Source organism: Glandiceps talaboti, chromosome 4 (genome assembly GCF_964340395.1).
Source record: "Glandiceps talaboti chromosome 4, keGlaTala1.1, whole genome shotgun sequence".
NCBI classification, from domain to species: Eukaryota; Metazoa; Hemichordata; class Enteropneusta; family Spengelidae; genus Glandiceps; species Glandiceps talaboti.
This window is the reverse complement of record NC_135552.1, coordinates 12,587,194-12,608,479: the sequence shown is the minus strand read 5'-3', so window position 1 is coordinate 12,608,479 and position 21,286 is coordinate 12,587,194. Positions and strand designations below refer to the sequence as shown.

Genomic DNA, 21,286 nt, shown 5'->3' with positions numbered 1-21,286 from the left:
CCAGGCATGACGGCCCTCTATACTTCCCTACCTCCCTGGGGTCAAAATCCCTGCTGTCTCTATAACCACTTACAACTCAACCTTTCTCATACCAACTGCTTATCCTACCAGGTCCCTATTTATACAGCTGGGATTAGTGGCAATAATGAAATCGCTTGGATACATAATATTCTTTCTACTATGTTAATTATATTTCAAAATGATAACTACTGTCACATCAAATTACAACAATTTACCATTTTCTTCTTGCTCCTTGACAACGTCATTTAACATGTCTAATATTTCTTCTCCATCATCTTCACCGTGATCATTGTCATGAACATCACCATCTTCTTTACATTCATCCTCCTCCTCATCGTCACCACGGATACTGCTTCGTTCACTAGCACTGTGCCCTGAGGATACTGGAGTACTTCTATCTGAAGCTGGGTGACATCACAACAATTTACTTTTTTAATACATTACACTGTTTGTTTGTTTGCTTGTTTGTTTGTTAGAAATAGGTTGTTTCCTGACTTTGACTCAGGAAGACAAGTGAACAATGTCAAATGAAACAGCATTGTCTGGTTCAACAAATATCTTACTAACATTGCTACATTTCATTGTCTGCTTTAACAAATATCTAACCATACTACAATTGCTATATCTATAGTCGTCTGGCTTGACACAAATATCTACTACCGGCAACATGGCTACATTTCATTGTCTGGTTTAACAAATATCTTACTAACATGGCTACATGTCATTGTCTGGTTTAACAAATATCTTACTAACATGGCTACATTTCATTGTCTGGTTTAACAAATATCTTACTAACATTGCTACATTGTCATCATCTTAATGCTGAATTACAAGTACTACATTTAATTGTTTTGCTCGACAAAAAATCTTACTAACATTGCTGCATTTTATTTTGTGAAATATAATCCTCTTGGCAGATCAATACAAATCATTCCCAGTGTAACAATTTGTTAAGATAACACTATCATACACAAGGAAAATGTACGAAGATTCATAAAAATTTTGATGAACCACATGAAGAAATGTGACAATGAAAGTATGACTTTTGATTATGCTGTCTGAGGTGACATGGATTGAATTAAAAGTGTAGATTTCCTTCAACCCACAATCACTCAAGTGAAAGGATGACTTGATATGCATTATACCTACATCTGACAAAAGTCGATGGAGTCTTCAGATTTTCTACTACACAGTAGCATGAGTTTGGAATAAACATGATACCACATGCCATGCCATGTGTAAGAGATGGCAATCCATTAATAGATGACAATCCATTACTTACACTAAGCATTTTTGGTATACTTATTCGAAAAGTGTACAAATAAAACGGTATAAGTATTCAAATTGAAGATGTACCTGTTTATCAAATCAAATGTGTTTTTTGCCAATGTGACTGGTCACTAGTATTGCTAGTATAGGTCATCTTTTCTGTGACAAAGGTTAATCAAACTATCTTACCAGTGTAGCTATCTTCTGTTGTCGGGTGATCTGTCACCGAATCTCTCCTTTGAGTTGTAGCTATAGCTATCCGACCTTCTTGGATCAATTTGTCAATGTCTTCAGGTGCAGTCTCAGGGGATGGGGGTTCTTCTGGTGGAGGGGGTGCAATAAAGGAACAGGGTCGCCTAGTTCTAGTGCTCTCAGCTAGTAGGACCTCACCGGCATAGCTCTGAGGGCGTGGTGGTTTTGGTGGTCTCTTACGTACCCCTACACCTACAAGTTGTGGTACAGTACAAAGAGTGGATCAGATGTGTGCATTACCTTCTACCTGTTTTGTAAGGTGACATGCATCATGCAAGCTTCATGCTGTCAATCAAAGGTTTCCATGGTAACATGCAAAATGTGGTCACGAATATATTATGAAAGTATGAAAGTGGACAGAATATATTGCAAGCTACCAAGTCACATAGATCACTTCACTCCATGGGTAACACTCCTGAAGTCAAAGACACGGCAAACAGGTTCTCTATAAAGTAGCAAACCTTCACTCTCTGCCCCTCTTTGAACAAGTTTCCCTCTTTTTTTGTTTGTCAACAGCCATATTTGTGCTCCAAATATTTTCATTACACAATCTCTATCACTGGTAAGTTGAACTCAGTTTGTTGTGTTTTTGTCCTATTTACAGTAGCTTCATTGAAGCATTACTAATGACTGTGGTCTACTAAGTATACCCTGCCCTATCAATATAATTGTTTTCACATATTATTTTCTCCCTCATTAATTATCAAATTGCTGGAATGGTGGAAAGATGATTAAGATTATGTGGTGATGTAAATAAAATTTTATGAGCGAAAGACAGCCTACGCATTTAGGTTATGCCATACTTTTGGCTGAACACTGACTCTCGTTTTTGCATTGGCTTTCAGATGTGATGAGGCACTATCTTAGCACTTTAGTTCCAAGTAAACTGTACATATGAGAATGCTGCTAGTGGAGACGTGGATTGCACACCCAGTACTGCACCCTGTTAGTTTGTGTGCTCCTTAGTAAGATTCATGCAGTAAGTGGAAATGGTTGATTAGTCGAGTTTTGTGTTTGAAATTTTAGTTCAGTGGCTGGAAATTATTAAATGTATATAGCCATTAGATCAGACTATCAACTATGTTACGGTTAATCTAGAGAATAGTTTATCTGACTTGATATAGTTCTGGTTATTCACATTTTCAATGTCAGATAGCCAAGTCTCTGGACTATGCTATGGTACATGCTTTGTTAGTTTTAATAGTACTGATGGGCAACCTTTAGACTTAGTCTAGGTAAGTTTGGTGTGGACTTATCTGCTGGTGATTGGTAAGTGCTGTGTACTGGGTCTTGGAGCAGGGATAAGCGGTTGAGTGATGGTCCATTGTTTTGTAGGGTTGCTGGAAATGTTTTGACTTGCAAGTCCATGTATTCCATAATGCATGAATTCTATTGAATTGATTCAACTTAAATAACAAGCACTGCAAACTGCATGAAAGTGCACAGTAAGGGCTGTTTCACTATGAAAGCAATGCATCAGAGCCTTGGCCATTGTATGCCTACAGAAGTACACATGGTGGTACACATTTATTCACTAGCAGAACAGCATGGAGTCCATGTATTCTAGTTAGGTATAGGTACAACAGCATGGATTCCATGCAAATAATGACAGTATGGTTCAAACAGCCTGTAAGACACAGTTGTTGAAAGTACTCCACACATTCCACTAACGCAAGAGTTGGCAGAATATGTGGAGTACCACCGTGGCTTAATCATGTACGTTCATACTTGAATGCATGCTGGTTTTATCACTTGTCCCAATCCTGTAATCAGGATTACCCCCCCCCCCCCCCCCCAGCAGTCTTGACTACACTATGGAAGGTTATTCATTTACCAGTGTGTGTCACACATTTCAGGTTGGGGTGTTATGATGACATGAGAAATCTATTGTAGATGGGATTATTCTCACATGAATATGAAGTATATATTAAACACTTATGGCCTGCCTATGAGGGCACTAGTCAACGTGTATTACCCAATGGACTGTTCTGTAGCAACTATTTTCCAAGGCTGGAAGCTTGGAGAAATAGTTGCCATATAATAACAGCATGAGGGGTAATGCGATGTATACTAGTGCCTAAATAGTCTGTAAGGTACACCATACGCCTCACACATAGATCAACGCCTCCCAGAGAGGAGGCAGATGAGGGCGGAACGACACGACATATCTTAGCCTAGTGCCCAAATGAAGCCAGGCAATAAGTGTTTTATAACACATCATATTCTCAGGCATATGTAAATGATGTTCTATCCATAATCGAAGCAAATCACTAACAAGACTCCTGTGCTACACGAACAGTGCCCTAGTGAAAACAGAACATGACTAGTGCCTTGCTGTATGCAAATTGAGGTCACCAGTCCATACCATGTGACATGATCTAAGCCAATCACGGACAGCTGTATGAAAATGACGTGTTATTATCTTATATATATACAGTATTATGCGTCAAGGTTATTGTTTGCATGACTCATGGCAGTTTATTACAATTTTGAAAGTCAATCAATGCAATATCAAGAGGTGCAGTGTGGTACATTATCAAAATTAAACAAAAAACATATTCTAAAATGAAAATGAAATGACGGTGAAATCAGTGACTTTTTACATAAGTAAAATATTATAAGTAAATGATAATGTAAGCAGTTGATGAATCAAACAAGGCAGAATAAATCAATTACAAAAAATGTAAAAAATAATATACAACATAACCATACATATGTACAAATTATAAACTGATGTACTTTGCCAATATTATGGGTTTGATCTGAGGGTTGTTATATTCAGTATAGTCAAATAATTTGGCATCTTTCATTTTATATATATATCAGTATAAACGTAACTTAATCTCCAACTATGACATGCACTTATACAACTGCCGACATCAGACTGTGGACAAATGTAACCAGTTACAAACTAGGAAGGTAAACACATGAATTGGATTAACAACACTTGGAATAACAGAGGCTTGTATTATATTTCATGGTTTGATAAGAAAAGTGTTACGGCCTCTTTATATGTGTATGAAATACCAGGAGAACTGGTGATTTGTTTGTGACCATGAGCTATTATGTAAAGTGGCCATAAAACTGTTCTCATCAAATGATGGAATGTAATTTGAGTCTCTATACTTCCAACATGCTGTGCCACGTGTTATTAATCCAATTTAGTTGTTTACTTTACATGTTTGTAGCAGGTTCCGTTTGTCCAAGGTCTGATGTCGGCAGTTGTAAAACTCAAAATCTGACCTATTTATTTTGTACATCTCAAACGCCTACAATTGCTTCATAATGCTGGGTTACAATGTATTTCCTTAATTTGATTATTAGACATTGATGCATTAATGTACAATGATACTGACTTTAAAGGAACTGTCTCAGATTGTCAAATAAGCTCAGTATTATAAAGGGAGATATGTTCATTGGGGGTAAATGGAGGGTGGGGGGGGGGCTTCTATCATTGTGTACAAAATTTAGAGTTAAATTCAAGATGTTCATTGCTTGTGCTTTCAAGTTTTCTCACTGAACAGACAAGTACCTAGTGGTCCTATAGACTAAAAGATTCAACACTGTTTGCGCTGCATGTTGCTATTACTTACAGCTCTACAGCTAGGTGGAGTACAGACAACAATGTATCTTTCAGTTGAGTGGTCTTGATGCTAAAACTTCATGAGATGGTATAAATCATACAGTGTGCCCTCCGAGCCAATTTGACATACAACTGATGCACAGAAATATTATGAACTGCCAAAATAATGGTGTTCTCCTATATCTCTCAATGGAAGTATATATGGTGATTCTAAAAACCCACATTTCATCATTTTGACCAACAAGAAATTTTTTTTTTGTCTCTTTAATATTTATGAGGTGACTCTAATTTCTAATGTAAATGAACAACTTTGACTTCCTGAGCTTATGGAACAATCCAAGACAGTTTTCTAATGTGAGCATTTTGATTATAAATACATGTACACTATATAAGTCTGTGTTAGTCATTATTACATTGTTAGCTTTACCAATGCCATTACACCATAACCACAGTGATAGCAACACCAATACAAAGTGAGCCCTAAACCAGCTAGTATACATATATGTGTATTTTCAGGTCAAGAAAAGGCAGAATGATAAATTTTGTGATACTATGTCTGAAGGTCATGAAAGTTTTGCTTTTAAGTTTCATCACAGGTTTTATATTATATCTTACATATGTAACAAAGGAATTTGGATAACAATTTTATGCTAAAGGAATGAAATTAATTTATGTATCAACAGATGTCTAAACTGGACAGAAAGATTTGTTGTAGGGGGCCCACGCTTTCAATTGCTCAAAAAGAGCGCCCTCAACGACAAATCCTGAAAGATTTGTTGCAGTGAATAGAAAGAGCGCCCTCAACTACAAATCTTTGTACAACTACATAATACAAGTAAGGCTAAAGTAAAGGCATCACATGAGATGAAAGCTGACACCGAGGGAGAAAATATTGATACTACTGTGGAATTTTTTCTCCACATCACTGGCCTAGACTAACTATGAACACACTGCTTCCTGTACAACTACTGGTATCAGTAGAACACAAATTTTCTACAATAAATAGTTCTTGATACTCAATATTTTCTACAATCAGAATATTCTTGATCAAGGTTTTAGAATGCTTTCCTTTGATTTTAAAACTCATATCTTATGGATCACTGAAAGACAGTCAAGAAATTGAAATGGTGGTTTCTATTTGCAAAGGAAAGTGTTTAATTTAACGACATGATTGGCAGTATTTGAAGGTACATGTGAATCATCGTACACGCCAAACACATATCAGGCAGAGATATCATTCCAGCATGTATGAACACAATTTCTCAGTTGTGCACACCCTGGATAATCCAAAATGCAACATGCATATGATCACATGAAATGAACGTAGTCATTCTTTTTCTCATCATGCACCAAATAAATAAACTTGTGATACATCTGCACTCAATAAACCATTTACTCCCCCTTTTTCTGTGTAGAATGGGCTGATCTTGGCAGTCAAATCACCAAGGGATGCACCAAATCATGGGGAGTTTCCAATGGTGAGATTAATACTAGCACCAATGCAGATGTTAATAACTTACATTATATAATATACACATTACATGATATTCCGTCAACTATTTGGGTATGAGATGTTGGCACAAAATTATAATCCTCACAGCAATCATTCCAAATCAAGCACAACCATATCAACCTTAAATCTGTGGATTCAAATTTACAGATGCGTTTCAAAAGCTACTACAACATCATCCATATTGTCAGTAAAGTTCATATCTGTACCTTCTGAGCTGAGTGAATTGTTGTCGTTATCTTCATTGGCAACCTGACTAGGTGGTGGCGGCGGTGATGGTGGCGCGTCTTTTGGTCTGGCTGGACTCCCACTAGGTCTGGGAGGCCTGTCAAGTGTTGTTGGGGGAGTTGCAGCTGGTGAACTGTCAATAATATTAGCTCCACTAGAATCACTACCTGCACTCACTGTGCTACCAGTCGATGTCCGCCGTACTCTTGGCAAAGGTTGCGGAGGTGCCTTTTTCTTTTCTGGAGTCCCCTTTTTAATTGTTGGTGGAGTCGCTTTCAAGAGAGGTGCAGGGGGCTTGGGAGGGGGAGGAGCTTTCCGTTTCTTTAGTGTCCCTGAGCTTGGCTCAGTACTGATGTGTATACTTGTTGGTGTAGTTGTCACAGTTGTTGTGGTTTGTCCATGGGGTGGTGAACTTTGTGGTGATACAGACAAAGGTGTAGCGTTTGAATCTAACAAGGTATCGTGTGCCTCCTGTCCAATCACAATTCTATCCCCAAGGGGACTACTATGGTTGCTCTGGTTACTGTGCACAGACACAGCTGTTGGTGATTGGTGAACAGTTTCTATATGTATAGCTTTGATTTCATTTTCCATAGCTGGGGGTTCTGTGCTGTCAGGAGGTTCAGATGTTTCTATGTGTGCTGCAGTATCAATTGTTGTTCCTCTTCCTGGTTGTAGTCCTGGTGGTTTTGGCGCTTTTCGCTTCATCCTAGCTGGTGGCTGAGGAGGTGGTGGTGGTGGTGGTGCACTTTGCTGCTGTAACTGCATTTGTTGTTGTCGTTGCTTTCTCAGTAAGGACCCATCAATGACTGGGACTGCATGCACCACTGTTGGTGGTGGCGGACTTGGCCTTGGTGGTTGGGGCGATGGTGCAGGCGATGATTTGACTGATTCAGTCGTGATGCTACTAGGTGGTGGCAGTCGCACCGACTGTTGTTTGACGCTGTCCGTGTCATTTTCACCCTGTGAACAGCAACACACAGAGGCCTGATCACACAGTATAGCTTTGTTCAAAGATGAGTGCAAAGTTAGCTTACAGTACTATGGCAATAAACCAGATATGCATTAATTTGGACTGATGGCAAAAATGACATTAATATGAAAATGGGCAGATATTGCAATGAAACTTCATATAAAAGACAATTATTACTGCATGACATATATTCTATCTACACCAAATAACTAATACCACCAATACACCAATGTATGCAAGCATGTACACCAATAAATGTAAATGATAGGGTAGACAGTGGGAATAATTTTACCACTAGGGGAAACGATATGAAAACTTGAATCATATTACCACCAGATTTTCAATGTTGCTGAAATTTGTACACATACAACATCCTAAGTACTAGTACATATAAACCACTAAACCCACTTAACTCCTCACTATAAACCTCAATCAAAGTAATTTTGTGTTCAGGACAGTTTCATTTTTGTAATGTGTGTTTTTGTGAATATTATCTTATCATCAGTCACCTTATTTTGAACTCTTTTAGTTTGAAATATCAAAATTCACAGATACTTTAAGCTTTGCTAATCAATTCCAAAACAAATGGCTGAAATGCCCCCCCCCCCCCTCCCATTCACTACTCAAAGCCTAGGTCATAGGTCATATGTTTAAATCTGGCTTTATCTTTAGAAAGACTTCTTATTGTTGATGGTTCCTTAGTTGCTGAATAAACACATGTAGCTAACAAGAGTGTATCCAATATGAGGAATCTGTAAGTCTCGTTTCATCAGTACATAGTCATGTGTGAACTCTGTGTGTGAGGGTAAAGTTGAGTGACGTGCAGAATATTATTACTTGTGGGTTTTTTCTACGCTGTGTTTGGTAATGTGAATGAGGTTTAAAGTGAGGAGAGAACATGTTGAACAGTTTTAATACAAGATGACCTAGTTAGCTGCTATGACATCAATGAATGAGATTGCAGTATTTTTCATGATTTTCGCCTGACACAATAACAGTGTTTGATAAACTGACAATATTGACAATTGTCTGATGCGACTGTGGCATATGAAGTTTTGACAAGATGGAAACAGATACAAACTATAGCTATTATTGTGCTACCGGTATGTAGGAAATTACACAAATGGGTGTATAGTGATTGGTCATTTTACTTTTTTTGGTTCTCTGCGAAAACAACAATGATTTGTTGGTTGGAGATTCAGCTCTGCCACTCAAAGGACAATGTTCAAGTTACAGAAAGATCTCAAATCAAACACAATAATCCAAAATCATGAAAGATAATGCATTTCTCATTCATGTTTCTTTTTATAACCACTACTACAAGACGAAACACCAAAATAATTTGATTTTACCTTATTTTTGTGCTTACTCTTTAGACAACAATGCAGACTACTACACATTTTACAAAATATAATAAAAATTTACTACACAGAACACAGAATTACATAAAATATAACTGAATTATCAGCATTTAACTGAACTATAACCTTTATTTTTACATTTTAAACTCAAAATCACTGATAATAAACCATAAATTTTAACTAAAACATCAATAATTTAGAATTTAGCATTTTATCAAATTTGACTGCACTATCGCTATTTTGCCAAACTATTTTACATTTACAACTAAAATCAAAATTTACCACTGATAAATACACTGTAAAATTTATTTGAAATATTACCAACAATTTAGAATACATCATTTTATCATCAAATAAAATTTTACAAAATAAACGATAAAATTAATTTTACAAAAGGACAATAAATGATCAATTAATCTAAAATGTCACCAAAAATTATATGGCATTTTATTTTATCATGCTGAAATTTGGGGAGGGTGATTTTTACTAAGTCTAAGTTATTTTGAGAGGATAAACAGAAATTGGTAAACAGGTCTTACCTACTGAGGTAGTGCAAAATTTGTTGATGACTACCTTTTACATGTTAATCCTTGTGGTGTGCACACACAGAGCTGTACTATAGCCTTACCTTGTGCTTCTTTTTAGTAGAAGATCTGAAACCAAACACTGATTTCTTTTTCTTATCTTTAGGTTTTTCTTCTTTGACAGGCATTTGTGGCACTGGTGCTGATTGGGAGAAATAAAAGTTACAAGATTTAGAGATTACAAGAATTTTTTCTCCATGACCTACATATAGTTAATTTTACAACCTGGTCCGAATATGTTTTTTTTTAATTTTTCATAGAGTTTGTGCTGCTTCACTTGCACAGTCAAAGATCATCAGTCATGTTTATACCACAGTCCAACCATGGTCTATCATGCTTAAACTGAGGTAAACCATGGTCCAAAACATGGTCTATTTGACCATGGTCTGGACTGAACTGGTGGGGACATTTACAGTCAAAATCATGGCCAGTCCTGTGAGAATGAAAGTTCAGGGACTTGGGGTTCATTCTTACATAGTAATGGAAATTTCTGCTCACAGAGTCAAAAAATGTCTTGCAAGTGAATCCCAAATATTCACTGACATCTCATCAGTAATGTCAGGAGTGTATTATGTGGTACTTCTGAGACACATGACAGTGGTCCATTGTAGTAAACCTCTGACAATGCTAACAAGACGTCAGTGAAACTTAGGGATTCACTTCCAAGAAATCTTTCATCTCTGAGTAGAAATTTTCATTACTAAGTAAATGGTGAGTCCTATTCACTCCATGGTCCAGCCATGGTATATTATGGTCAATAATAGTGGTTAACCATGGTTGAACCAAGATTCTGACAGCAAGGTTATTATATAGTTACAATGTACTGCTGATGGCAATGTAACAATACTAACATATATGAAAGCTTTAAGTTTGGAAGACAAAGAATAAAAGAATACTATGGAGGTGGGGTGTGGGGGGGGGGGGGAGTTATTAAATACTACTTTTGTTTCATTGAAAATTCTAATAACTGTGGAAGGGTCATGAGAGATTAGACATTTCTTAATTAATATTCATGGAAGAGTAAACAGGAGGTAATGCACAGAACTTGAGAAGTAGAGGTCTTTTCTTACGATGATCTTAAACTAGGGAATGTAGTGAGAGATTATATATTTCTTACAAAGTTGAAAAAGGTTGAAAGGTATTACACAACTTGTATACATGACTGTCTAATTTCATGTCACTAGGGACCAATGCATGTGCTGTGAAATGTTGCTTCCTAACATAGAAGTTATTAGAAGAGCCAGCATTGGGGTGTTACAAATTACACATCTTCTGATAAGAATAAAATCTATGACACTAGAGGGCGCTTCAACTACTGCTCTGGTGAAAAGCATGCTTGCTAGCTGCTGTTTTCACCATGTCTACATATTCTCAGCTTGGAATGCACAAAAAACTTCAAAAAATGCTATCTAGGTATCATTAAATCATAAAAACTACCTTTGTGTAAGCCTCTAGCAAATATTTATCTACACAATGGGGCTAATTCTTGTTGAAATGGCTACTTAGATACAGGAATTGTACTTATAAATGTGTCTGAATGGCAGTAAATGTTTTGTTGTGACTATAGGCATACACATAGGACAGGTAATTTATGTGACCCCATGTAACTTGAGTGATTAATCCATTGTATTTGGATTCAAAAACTGATCTATGAATATCATTACAGCATAAAACAGTGTCTTTGTGTAAGTATTTAGCAAATATTTATCTATGTACAGTCAGAGGGGACAATTTTGTGTCTTACAGTTTTACATGTAAGTTAAAATTTTGAACATATTATTCCAAAGCCACATATTAATCCAAAGCCACATATAAGCTCTAGAAGCCTCAAGAAGGAATGAAATTTTCATACCTCTCCACTATTCCTAGACTGGAAGATTCATCATTGTGGGGTCTCCACATTGACATTGTGTTAGTCTGTTTTAATACCCAGACTCTCACCTCTGAGGGCTCTTCTACGAGACCACTCAGACGAGAGTCTGGGGGAAACCACGTTCCAACTACCCCGCGATGGAAATCACACACTACATTTCTTCCAAGCATAAAAAATGGGCTTATGAGGCCTGTTTGTTGTAATTAATATACATCAGTCAATCGAGAAATAATAATCTGTAGTGAAGGTACCCAAATCGTTCAGCCTGCAATGTTGGACATGAAGTACTCCCCATGATGCACTGCTCCAGAGGCTACTTCCTGAACGGGATAGTTGAATTTTGTTTCCCCAGACTCTCATTTCGGGTGATCTCGTAGGCTCAGCCCCCCAGTGGCAAGAGGCTGGGTAACCGAGACTAACATTGCATAACTGACAGCAATGTAGAACACAAACAGTGACAAATCCTTCCATCTAAACTATTCCAACTTATCATCTATAAATGTTTTCATCCCCCGTAAGTGTTTCTATCCCTTATCACATGTGAATGTGTAGTACCAGTATATTGAATGCTATGACAGAACCCACTGATGTGTGAGTGCGAGTGAGGTGTACTCAGAGTACTTTTCTCTACAGTCGTACTTTCAAGAGCAAATGAAGTGAAACTGCAGCAGAAACCACAGCAAGCATATATCCCCAAATACCCACACTGGCACTTTCGCAGCATTCTGGGTTCTGTTACGATTACATATGTCTATCCAAAACAGCCAATTTCCATAAAATTCATATAGTGCAATCATGGCATTTCATGTGCTAGAAAGATCATGACCTCACTACATGTATCCAATAATGTTTTTTGGTATTTCACTGCAGTGCAAATACTACTAGTGTGTGAATACATAGGTGCAAGTAATCATATGTAATGAAATCTGAAGTATCCCTATCACTACAAGTGTAACCATGAAAGTGCAATCATAGTAAAGCTATGTTTGAGCAGTGATTTGAACCACAAAAACAACACTGCTGGGAAACCCAATTCATATCTTTCACTTGAGGTGTATATAATTAAGACAAGTTGTACAACAAACTATCATGTTTTACTGGCAAATTAGGTTGTTTTTCTTATTAAGTAATAAAAACAAGTGTGCTTGATTTTTACTGCTATTTTAATAAACATGTATTTTATTTTTAATTTTTAATGTAAATCTTTGGTCAGTGTTAACTTTTAACATATCTATGCTTATCTAAGTCTGTCTGCACTTTATAAATATATTTTGTTTCTTATGACACTTTTGTAAGGTTTTGTTTATATATCATATGCACACATGTACAACAAACCCCTAGTTCTTTAAACCATAAAATAATACCTTTGTGTAAAACCATGGGGTGTCATATTAAAATAACATCTATGTACAATGTAGACAATGTACAGCTTCAGTGTTCACAATGTACAGCTTTAGTTACTGCATACATAGAATTCTCAGTACCTGCATGCAATAATTTTTTACCTCCTACTAGGTCAAAATAGAACAAGAAGGCCGTCTTATTCTCATGCGTGACTATAGTAATGCATGTGAAGCGTGTGGAGCGGAAGTTATGTTGTCGACCAAGAAATTGAAAGCTTGTTATTTTTATGATGCACCAAGTCAGTGATATTCTATTTCAGGTACCGAGAATTCTAGTATGTACATGTAATCAAAGAACTGTGTGCAGTTCCAGGAAATTAGCCATGCTGTGGTAATCAAATTACACATACATGTATTATGTATGATGCAAACTTTGTATATATACACATCTCAAATTTCATATCACTGAATCATTCCTTTTTTGTGTCCCTTTACAGAATATGAATTAAAGATACTGTCTACCATGGCTTTAATAGATCCTCTTTGCAAGAGAACAATAATCGAAGCCACTGATAGCCTCTAGACTACAGTTTATAGGACTGAATTCAGCTATCTGACAGTACACTATTCATTTTTAAATCAACTTGCACAAACTCATGTGATTTCTGTATTGAGATCAAGAGACTCCTACCAAACGTTGGTGCAAGGTATTAAAACTTATGCAAATTTTACATGATTTCCGACCACCCCACTCCTGTAGTCCATGGCACTGAACCTCTTCCCATGAAGAGAGATCTTCAAAGCCTCAGATAGCCTCTAGACTACCACCTCTTTTGCAAGGTTTATAGCACAAGGAAAAACATTGAAGTCGATGAAGTAACACAGTAAGCTTACAAAAAAATTATGTATGTTAACAGTGATAGAGTGAAAATAAAACAAGTATTTATCAAACTTACCTCTTAAATCTATCAAAAGTAATTCGTTTTCTGGTAAATTATAAGCATTTAAACTTTTAAATAAATCTATATCTTCCTCTGGTTTACTGATCAATCTGAGAGTGCAGTGGAAAGGATCGACACCGTGTTCTTCACAGATTTTAGGTAACAGCTCACATAGAGCTTTTTCTGGGTTTACCCTCAGCACAAACTTCTTGTTTTTGGACAATCGAACTGTTAGACGAACAGTTTTCTGAAAATGTGACAAAAAGTTAGTTAGTAAGTTGCTGGTTAGAAAGTTGATGTTCAGATATATGCACATTTGTTCAAGTTCACTCTCAATACAAACTTCTGTTACTGTTGACAATCAAACGGTCAGATGAACAGTTTGCTAAAAATGCAAAAAATAGAATAAGTCGCTGGTCAGAAATTTGACTTTCTGATTTATGTACATTTGTGTTAGTCTATATTCCATGCACATCATTGATTTGGGTCATACCAACAACTCACAGTTGAAATAGACTAAATCAACAACAAACAGAAGAATTTAGGCTATATTTGTGTGGGTTCACTCTCTAAACTAAAATTTGCTGAATCGTGAAAACAAGTAACTGGTCAAAAATTTGACAATAACAGAAAAGTTACTGTCATTTCATTATTTAATGATACTTTGAACTACATATAATGGGCTTTGAACCTAGCAACTTGGCATGTATCTATCACGAAACCCAGCAACCAGGACAACCATGACTAGGGTTCCTGTATGCATACCATAGTATCAAATTAATCATCAAAATACATGAAGGTTTTATTACTACTGTGATCAATATCATGACTCCTTTGAATAACAAAATGTCCAGATTGACTGGCATTGATAACATAATCAGTTTTGATGACATAAAGTCAAATTTGATAAATGTCACACAGTTCACAAATTTCCAATCCAAATTCAGTAGTTTATCATGAACAGCTTCTCAAAAACCAGTCTGTAAGTTATAAGGCATCAAGCCACCCTATCTGTCACTATTCTCACATGATGGCAGATACATGTAGGGTGGCATGATACATATATGTACATGTTACAGATTACTGGCAGACCAGTCTATAAGTTATGAGGTGTCATGTCATTCTACCTGCCACTATTCTCACATAATGACTGATACTGGGGTGGCATGACACTTCCTAGGTTACACACTACAGAAAAACTGCCACAAATTTTGGACTATCATTACTCCACAATTGACATCTACCAAGGTTTTGATAATAAACATGCACTAATGTTTTTTTATTTGGTATGTCCTGAATAAAGAAGTAGCTATATAGTAACAGTCAAGTGTCCATATTATCAGATTTTGAGGTATTTATGTAAAAAACCTTACCTCAAATATGACCGGTTTCTTGTGAGGAACCTTGGATTCTGGTGCTTTCTTTGGCACAATTTCTACTGCGCTCACACCTAAGTCTTTCACTTGGGTATTGGGTTTAAACTGTAAAAACAATACACTTGACATGTTATAATCCCTGATAATACATGTGGTTATAGGTGTACACTTCTGTTCAGTACCCCACTGTAAAGATTGAAACATTTATTGTGGACATTCCTCCACACTTGCTAATGATAAGGAGCATCTAATAACCCCCAGACTTGTGGTCTTACTGTCTCAAGCTGTGGTTTGGACAGTAAGACGGCTGCCTTTAGTTTGCGGACTAAACACTTGCATGATGAATCATTCAGGCCACGCAAATCAGTATATACATGTACACATCAGGACACTAAGCTGGAAGTCTTTCAACTGAGAGCATTGACATTATCTTAAACCATGTAAAAATCCATGTAAATCCCCTCTTTACAAATTACTCCATGCTTTAGTTTCCTGAATGAAAGACTCATTAACCAAAACCTTCACGTTTCTCATTTCCTACAGAATTACTCTTTTCCTATGTTTTCTCTTCTATTCATGAAAGGCATGTATTGGACAATAGAGGGAATGATAGGCATTTTTTCAGTGCAATTTTTTTTTTCATTCCTGAATGGAGACTAGGGTTATCATTCTTTTCTTCTTCTTCCTTCAAAGCATGTCTACCTAAACCAGGAATCCACGCTATTGTGTATATTTCATTTCCTGAAGGCATGATGATGTGAAATCACCGAACACAGCATAGATTCAAAATAGCACCAGTGGTGTTGTAGCACAAATGTACAGTTTAATTTTTCAAAATATGTCTATCATACCTGTGCAACAGTGTCCTCTCTAAGCCAATTTGACACGCTACTGATGCACACAATTTCTAGCGATGCACCAAATTTTGATGTTCCCCCATCTCTTACTATGTGGTAACTCACAAGAAATGCCGGTTTTTAACATTTTGACTCACAACAACAAAATTTGGCTATCATTAGAGGGCACACTTCTGTGCAATATACACAATAGTTCTACTGTTATACTATGGTCATCATCTTAGTTGCTGGGTGACTATATATATGGGTTTTTTTTACAATGTTTATCTAGTCCACCAAACATCTCTATTGTTATCTTTGTATTAAGTGTACAAAAGTATGTACTAGGAATAAAAGGCATCTATCTATCCTTCAGCCAAAAGAGGGTGGAATAGTGGGGTGACAGTCAAGCAAACATGGCAATAACTGACTTCCCACACAGCCGGGGGAGGGGGACCTGAATACAAGCAAGTACTTAAGTGTCAAAGCGAAAGAATCTATAAACAAGTAGTAGATTAATTTGTGAATATACAACTGACAATTTGTTGTATGGTTAAAAATACAAATGAATGTAGGATATACAAGTATAGATAAAATATCACATCATGACTCCAGAGTCTCATAAAACCCTGCATACACAGCAGAGTAACCATAACCCTTGGCAATCAATTTATCTAGTTATTTTCCCTGGATAAGTGACTGAAGTCTAAAGGGAGCCATCATGATCCTTGTCCCATCGCTTGCCAACTTACTACTGTGAAATATATGTCTGTGACATTAAAATGTCATGAAACACCTGCAACATCAAATGTCAGGATCCAAACAATACAATCACCTGTTTAGGAAGATATAAAACAAGAATTCTTCTACTGAGGAATAACATATCATGTGTTTTGTAGAATCATTACTTTACAAATTTAAATTCCCTACTGTACATGTACATTTCAGAAATACACTGTATCTGCTGGGTTCCGGATTTTAAACAGACTGTGGATGTTGCATTTTTTTTTTTTTTGTAGATTTTTTCAACAACATTACAATTTGGTGACAGACCTAGGGACTAATAATGACTGTTAAAATGGAAAGTTCTAATTCTAAACAACAAATTGTTGTTATTTCTTTTCAAAATGGAACATTTTGGCGAATATCTGCCACCTTAGAGGCAAATATCGCTGGGATACAATATTCCTGTATAAAAGGGCATGTAATGTACATATAGTCATGTATTGTAATAAAACACAGCTTCCAGACTAGCACAGTGGTTTCGTTGTGAGTGATGAGGCAAAGTCTACCTGGGTTTCTTACATATATATAAGTTCCCCAGCAAAATTATACAGCAGCAAAATACTGAAATATGTGACGATTTTACCAGTTTTGTACTGTTACCTTAGACAAACACTGACAGTACATCTAAAAAATACTATTTGGTTTATTCTTCATTGACACAAAGAATTGCTGCCATAAGGTCAAATACTTGAAGATAAGTCTAATTCATAGCAACAGGACATTCTAGGGGTCATGTGATACACCTGATTTATCACCATGACAACACAGGTAGACTTATCTCTGTGTCTGGATGGCTGTAAATTTCACTAATACCACAGTGGTAGCACTTCACTTGACAGACAGTAGCATAAAAACAAGATGGTTTAACAGTATGTAATCATATGCCAATGTAGGAAAATATGACATTTCACCAATTTACAGTGATATCATCACAGAAGGTGGACAGTTAGATTTACATAACTGACAAGTACTTTCACACCTGAATTTACATATATCAAAGCAAACCTTTTCACACCTCCAGTTTACTCAACACCTCCATCAAATTTGGATCATTCTGTCAAATCCAGTTGGACACTGAAGAAGGACAAGTGATGTGTTTCGAAACATGTCCGTTTCTCAATCAAAAGTGGAAGAAGAGAACTTGTGTATGAATATGTAATCAATGTTACAGCTAACCATGACAATGTCAAAAGGAACTACTGTATTTGATTGGTTTTAATGGCATGACTGCAGTATATCTTCTTTTAAACTGTCGACTCTCAAATTTTGAAAACATTGTGCATTTTATAAAATACTATGAGAAGCTAAAGTATGATGTCACATGACTAAACAAATTGTGTGAACACAATTTTTCTTCTTTGTTTTGGCAAGAACTGATAGTGTTACTGTCAGATACATTTTTAGATGAAAGACTATCTATGGATCCTTTCCCCTGTTGCTCCTCATGATAGTTGGCCAACATAAATGTATATATTTTTAATAACCAAACCATCAAAACTAACTATCTCTAACTCTAAAGTTTCGGGTTTTTTCTTTGGTTTGCTTCATTATTACTTTGAAGAATTGATGTCAGTACTATTATTTTAAATACGAAGAAAGTCTATACAATCATAGACCCTCAATGGGTGGAGGGTCTATGATACAATGTACTGTGGACTTATGTAAATGTACATCATTAGCATACAAAAGGGGTGTGTCCTTCATTACCACAGCTAGAATATTTGTGGTATTTTGGGTTGAGTAGAACTTTCACTTCAAGTCTACAAAGTTCACAGTACATATTTAACCTTTTATACTTGAGAGTAAGATATGGTCTGGAGCAATGTGCCCTTGAACTTGTAACCAATTTGACATGTACTGTATCTGTTGCATAACAATGTCATGTGATGCACTATGATTACGTGTTCCCTTATCTCCCAATACATGTATATGGTAATTCACAAGAAATCCTAGGTTTTAGTAACCATTTTTACCTATACCAAACATTTCCGTCCTTAATTTGCGGGCACATTGGTTAGGAATGTTTGTTTGGCATGTTCTTTCCCTACAGATACATACCAAACATACATCAAGTGCCGGAAAAATACAATAAACTGGGAACACACAATGGAGACAAATGGGGCTCTAACAATTGCCTTCCTGGCCATACAAATTACAGCTTGCATTGCTAATGCAAGAGACTAGTATATGGCTAAGAAGAAAGAATGTATCAGGCATATTTCTATCCATACCATGTACAATAGATATTCACAATACAATGTACGGATTGCACAATAACAAACTGAACACAAACCTTTATAGGGTCTTCTCCTGGATAAGGTGAAGGAGCTTTTACTTCGTGACTGCTGGGACTTAGTCTGTTCTTAGCTGCGACATGGACCAGTAAGTCCATCACCGCCAAACTGCAAATTAAACAGAGATCAACATATGCTTAGATACACAAATTTGACCATTATCCCCCCTCACCACAATGGGCTCATCACTACCTATTGTTACAACTAAGTAACGTGAACAGAAAAATGTGGGACTTGCTTTATGTAGGTCAACACAGTTTAACAAGTCTTGAAGGCTTTCTGGTTGACGTTTGTAAGAAAGTAAAATCTGCTGAAGTTCCTTACACAAACTACACTGCCATAGTCAAATTACAGTATAGAACTACACAAAGTTTGTACAATATAAATCTTCCTCTCCCCATGACTAGGGTTCTAACAAAAACACTGTCATACATGCAGGTAATGTAAAAGAAACTGTAAAACTTTCACAAGATTTCACAAATCTGTTTATTCAAAAAAAAAAAAAAAAAATTCAGGAAAAAAAACCCCCGGAAAATGTTTGGTGAACTACATGTATGGATACTTTACCAGATTTACTCCAGTAATAATAGTTATACTTAGGGTAGCAAATAGAGTAAGTACTATGTCATATTTCAAATCATTATCAAATCAGAACAACAGTGCTATTTAGCTGTCCTGTGAATGTTTTATTCTGAAGCTATTCCTGTACAAAAAATGTTGGTTATACCACAAAGTGACTGGTACATCATGACTTATTTATTATATAATAATAATATGTTTACTGCTTTACAAGGCCTCTGGCCTATATACAACATAAGAAATCTACAAATATATCAAAGTCAAAGTCGGGTATCGTTATTTCAAATGAATACTAGTATTACATTATTTCACTTGTAAACGCCTCTCTTTTTTTAAATGCATCGTAATGATGTCAGAGGTTCAGGTTTTTTTTTTTTTCTCACAAGTCTTATGAATTTATTAAAATTTGGCCCAGCTATAAATTCTATCTATTTTTCCTCTCATCGTCATAGAAGGAACACACAATGAACATTTAATATGATAGTTATACATGTACTGTAATAAAATTGTGGGTGTGTGTGCCCTAGAATAACCTTGTGGAATGTAAGTGTCAAGGCTGTCACGGAATACATACATACATATCTGTTCACAATGGAATGACAATAAATGGTCTTTGAGATGATGATTAGACAAAATACTGAATTCCATACTGCCATAAATATAGCAGTTTCAGAAATCAATCAACATACACAGGGTTGTTTAGCATATGCTTCACAGAATCACAAAATTATAACTTTGCACACAACACTGTTTTGGATAATTGTGATAAGTAGGTAATATCTAGCTGAATTCACAAGTCACTTTACCAGGAGTTCTGAAAACAAAATGAATTCACAAGTCACTTTACCAGGAGTTCGGAAAAACAAAAATTAACGACAGTACATTGGATGGGAAATTATACAACTTTTGATCTGATTTCTTCCTTTTTAGTTATCAGGGTTTTCCTCGAATATAACAAAACTACTGTGTACCTACATGTAGGTGGTATCTCATAATTATTAGCCTAGTATCCAGGCAAATGGGGGTTTGATTTTGAATTTTTATTTCCACATCGCTTGGATTTCAGTCTACATGATTATATATATTTGTACATGCATGAATACAGAAACTTAGAAGGGGGGAGGGGGGGGGAGATATTTAAATTGATGCCTGAGTGAATTTTTTTTGACTTACTCAGCATTTTCTTTATCGTCCCAAAGTTTGCCAAAAGCCATCAAAGTTTACCCAACATGCACACTTGCGAAAAATAGCACGACATACTTAACAAGCTGAAGTGTCATAAACTTATATTACCATATGTTAGACACCACAGACTGATTTATACCTCCTCTGTCACATTCTGATTTTAACTTGTTTGACCTTATATTCTTTGCCTATACAACAGAACTGATGCATAGAAACCACACTACAATACAACACTTGTGATAGCTTGTATTCTATTGTCATCAACTGACAGTATTTTCCTACAGGCAAAGTT

The 21,286-nt window shown here is 36.2% G+C and overlaps 1 protein-coding gene across 1 annotated transcript in view; it reads right to left on the bottom strand.

Moving 5' to 3' along the window:
* LOC144434170 (uncharacterized) overlaps positions 1-21,286 on the bottom strand; it is a 61,699-nt gene that overhangs the window by 1,167 nt on the left and 39,246 nt on the right. Inside the window, exons 4-10 of the mRNA XM_078122624.1 lie at positions 19,230-19,338; positions 15,312-15,419; positions 13,954-14,185; positions 9,826-9,923; positions 6,845-7,826; positions 1,480-1,734; positions 237-425 (exon numbers count right to left, since the gene is read on the bottom strand). Of these exons, the coding sequence (XP_077978750.1) occupies positions 237-425; positions 1,480-1,734; positions 6,845-7,826; positions 9,826-9,923; positions 13,954-14,185; positions 15,312-15,419; positions 19,230-19,338 (1,973 nt within the window). The remainder of the gene's footprint in view (positions 1-236; positions 426-1,479; positions 1,735-6,844; positions 7,827-9,825; positions 9,924-13,953; positions 14,186-15,311; positions 15,420-19,229; positions 19,339-21,286) is intronic.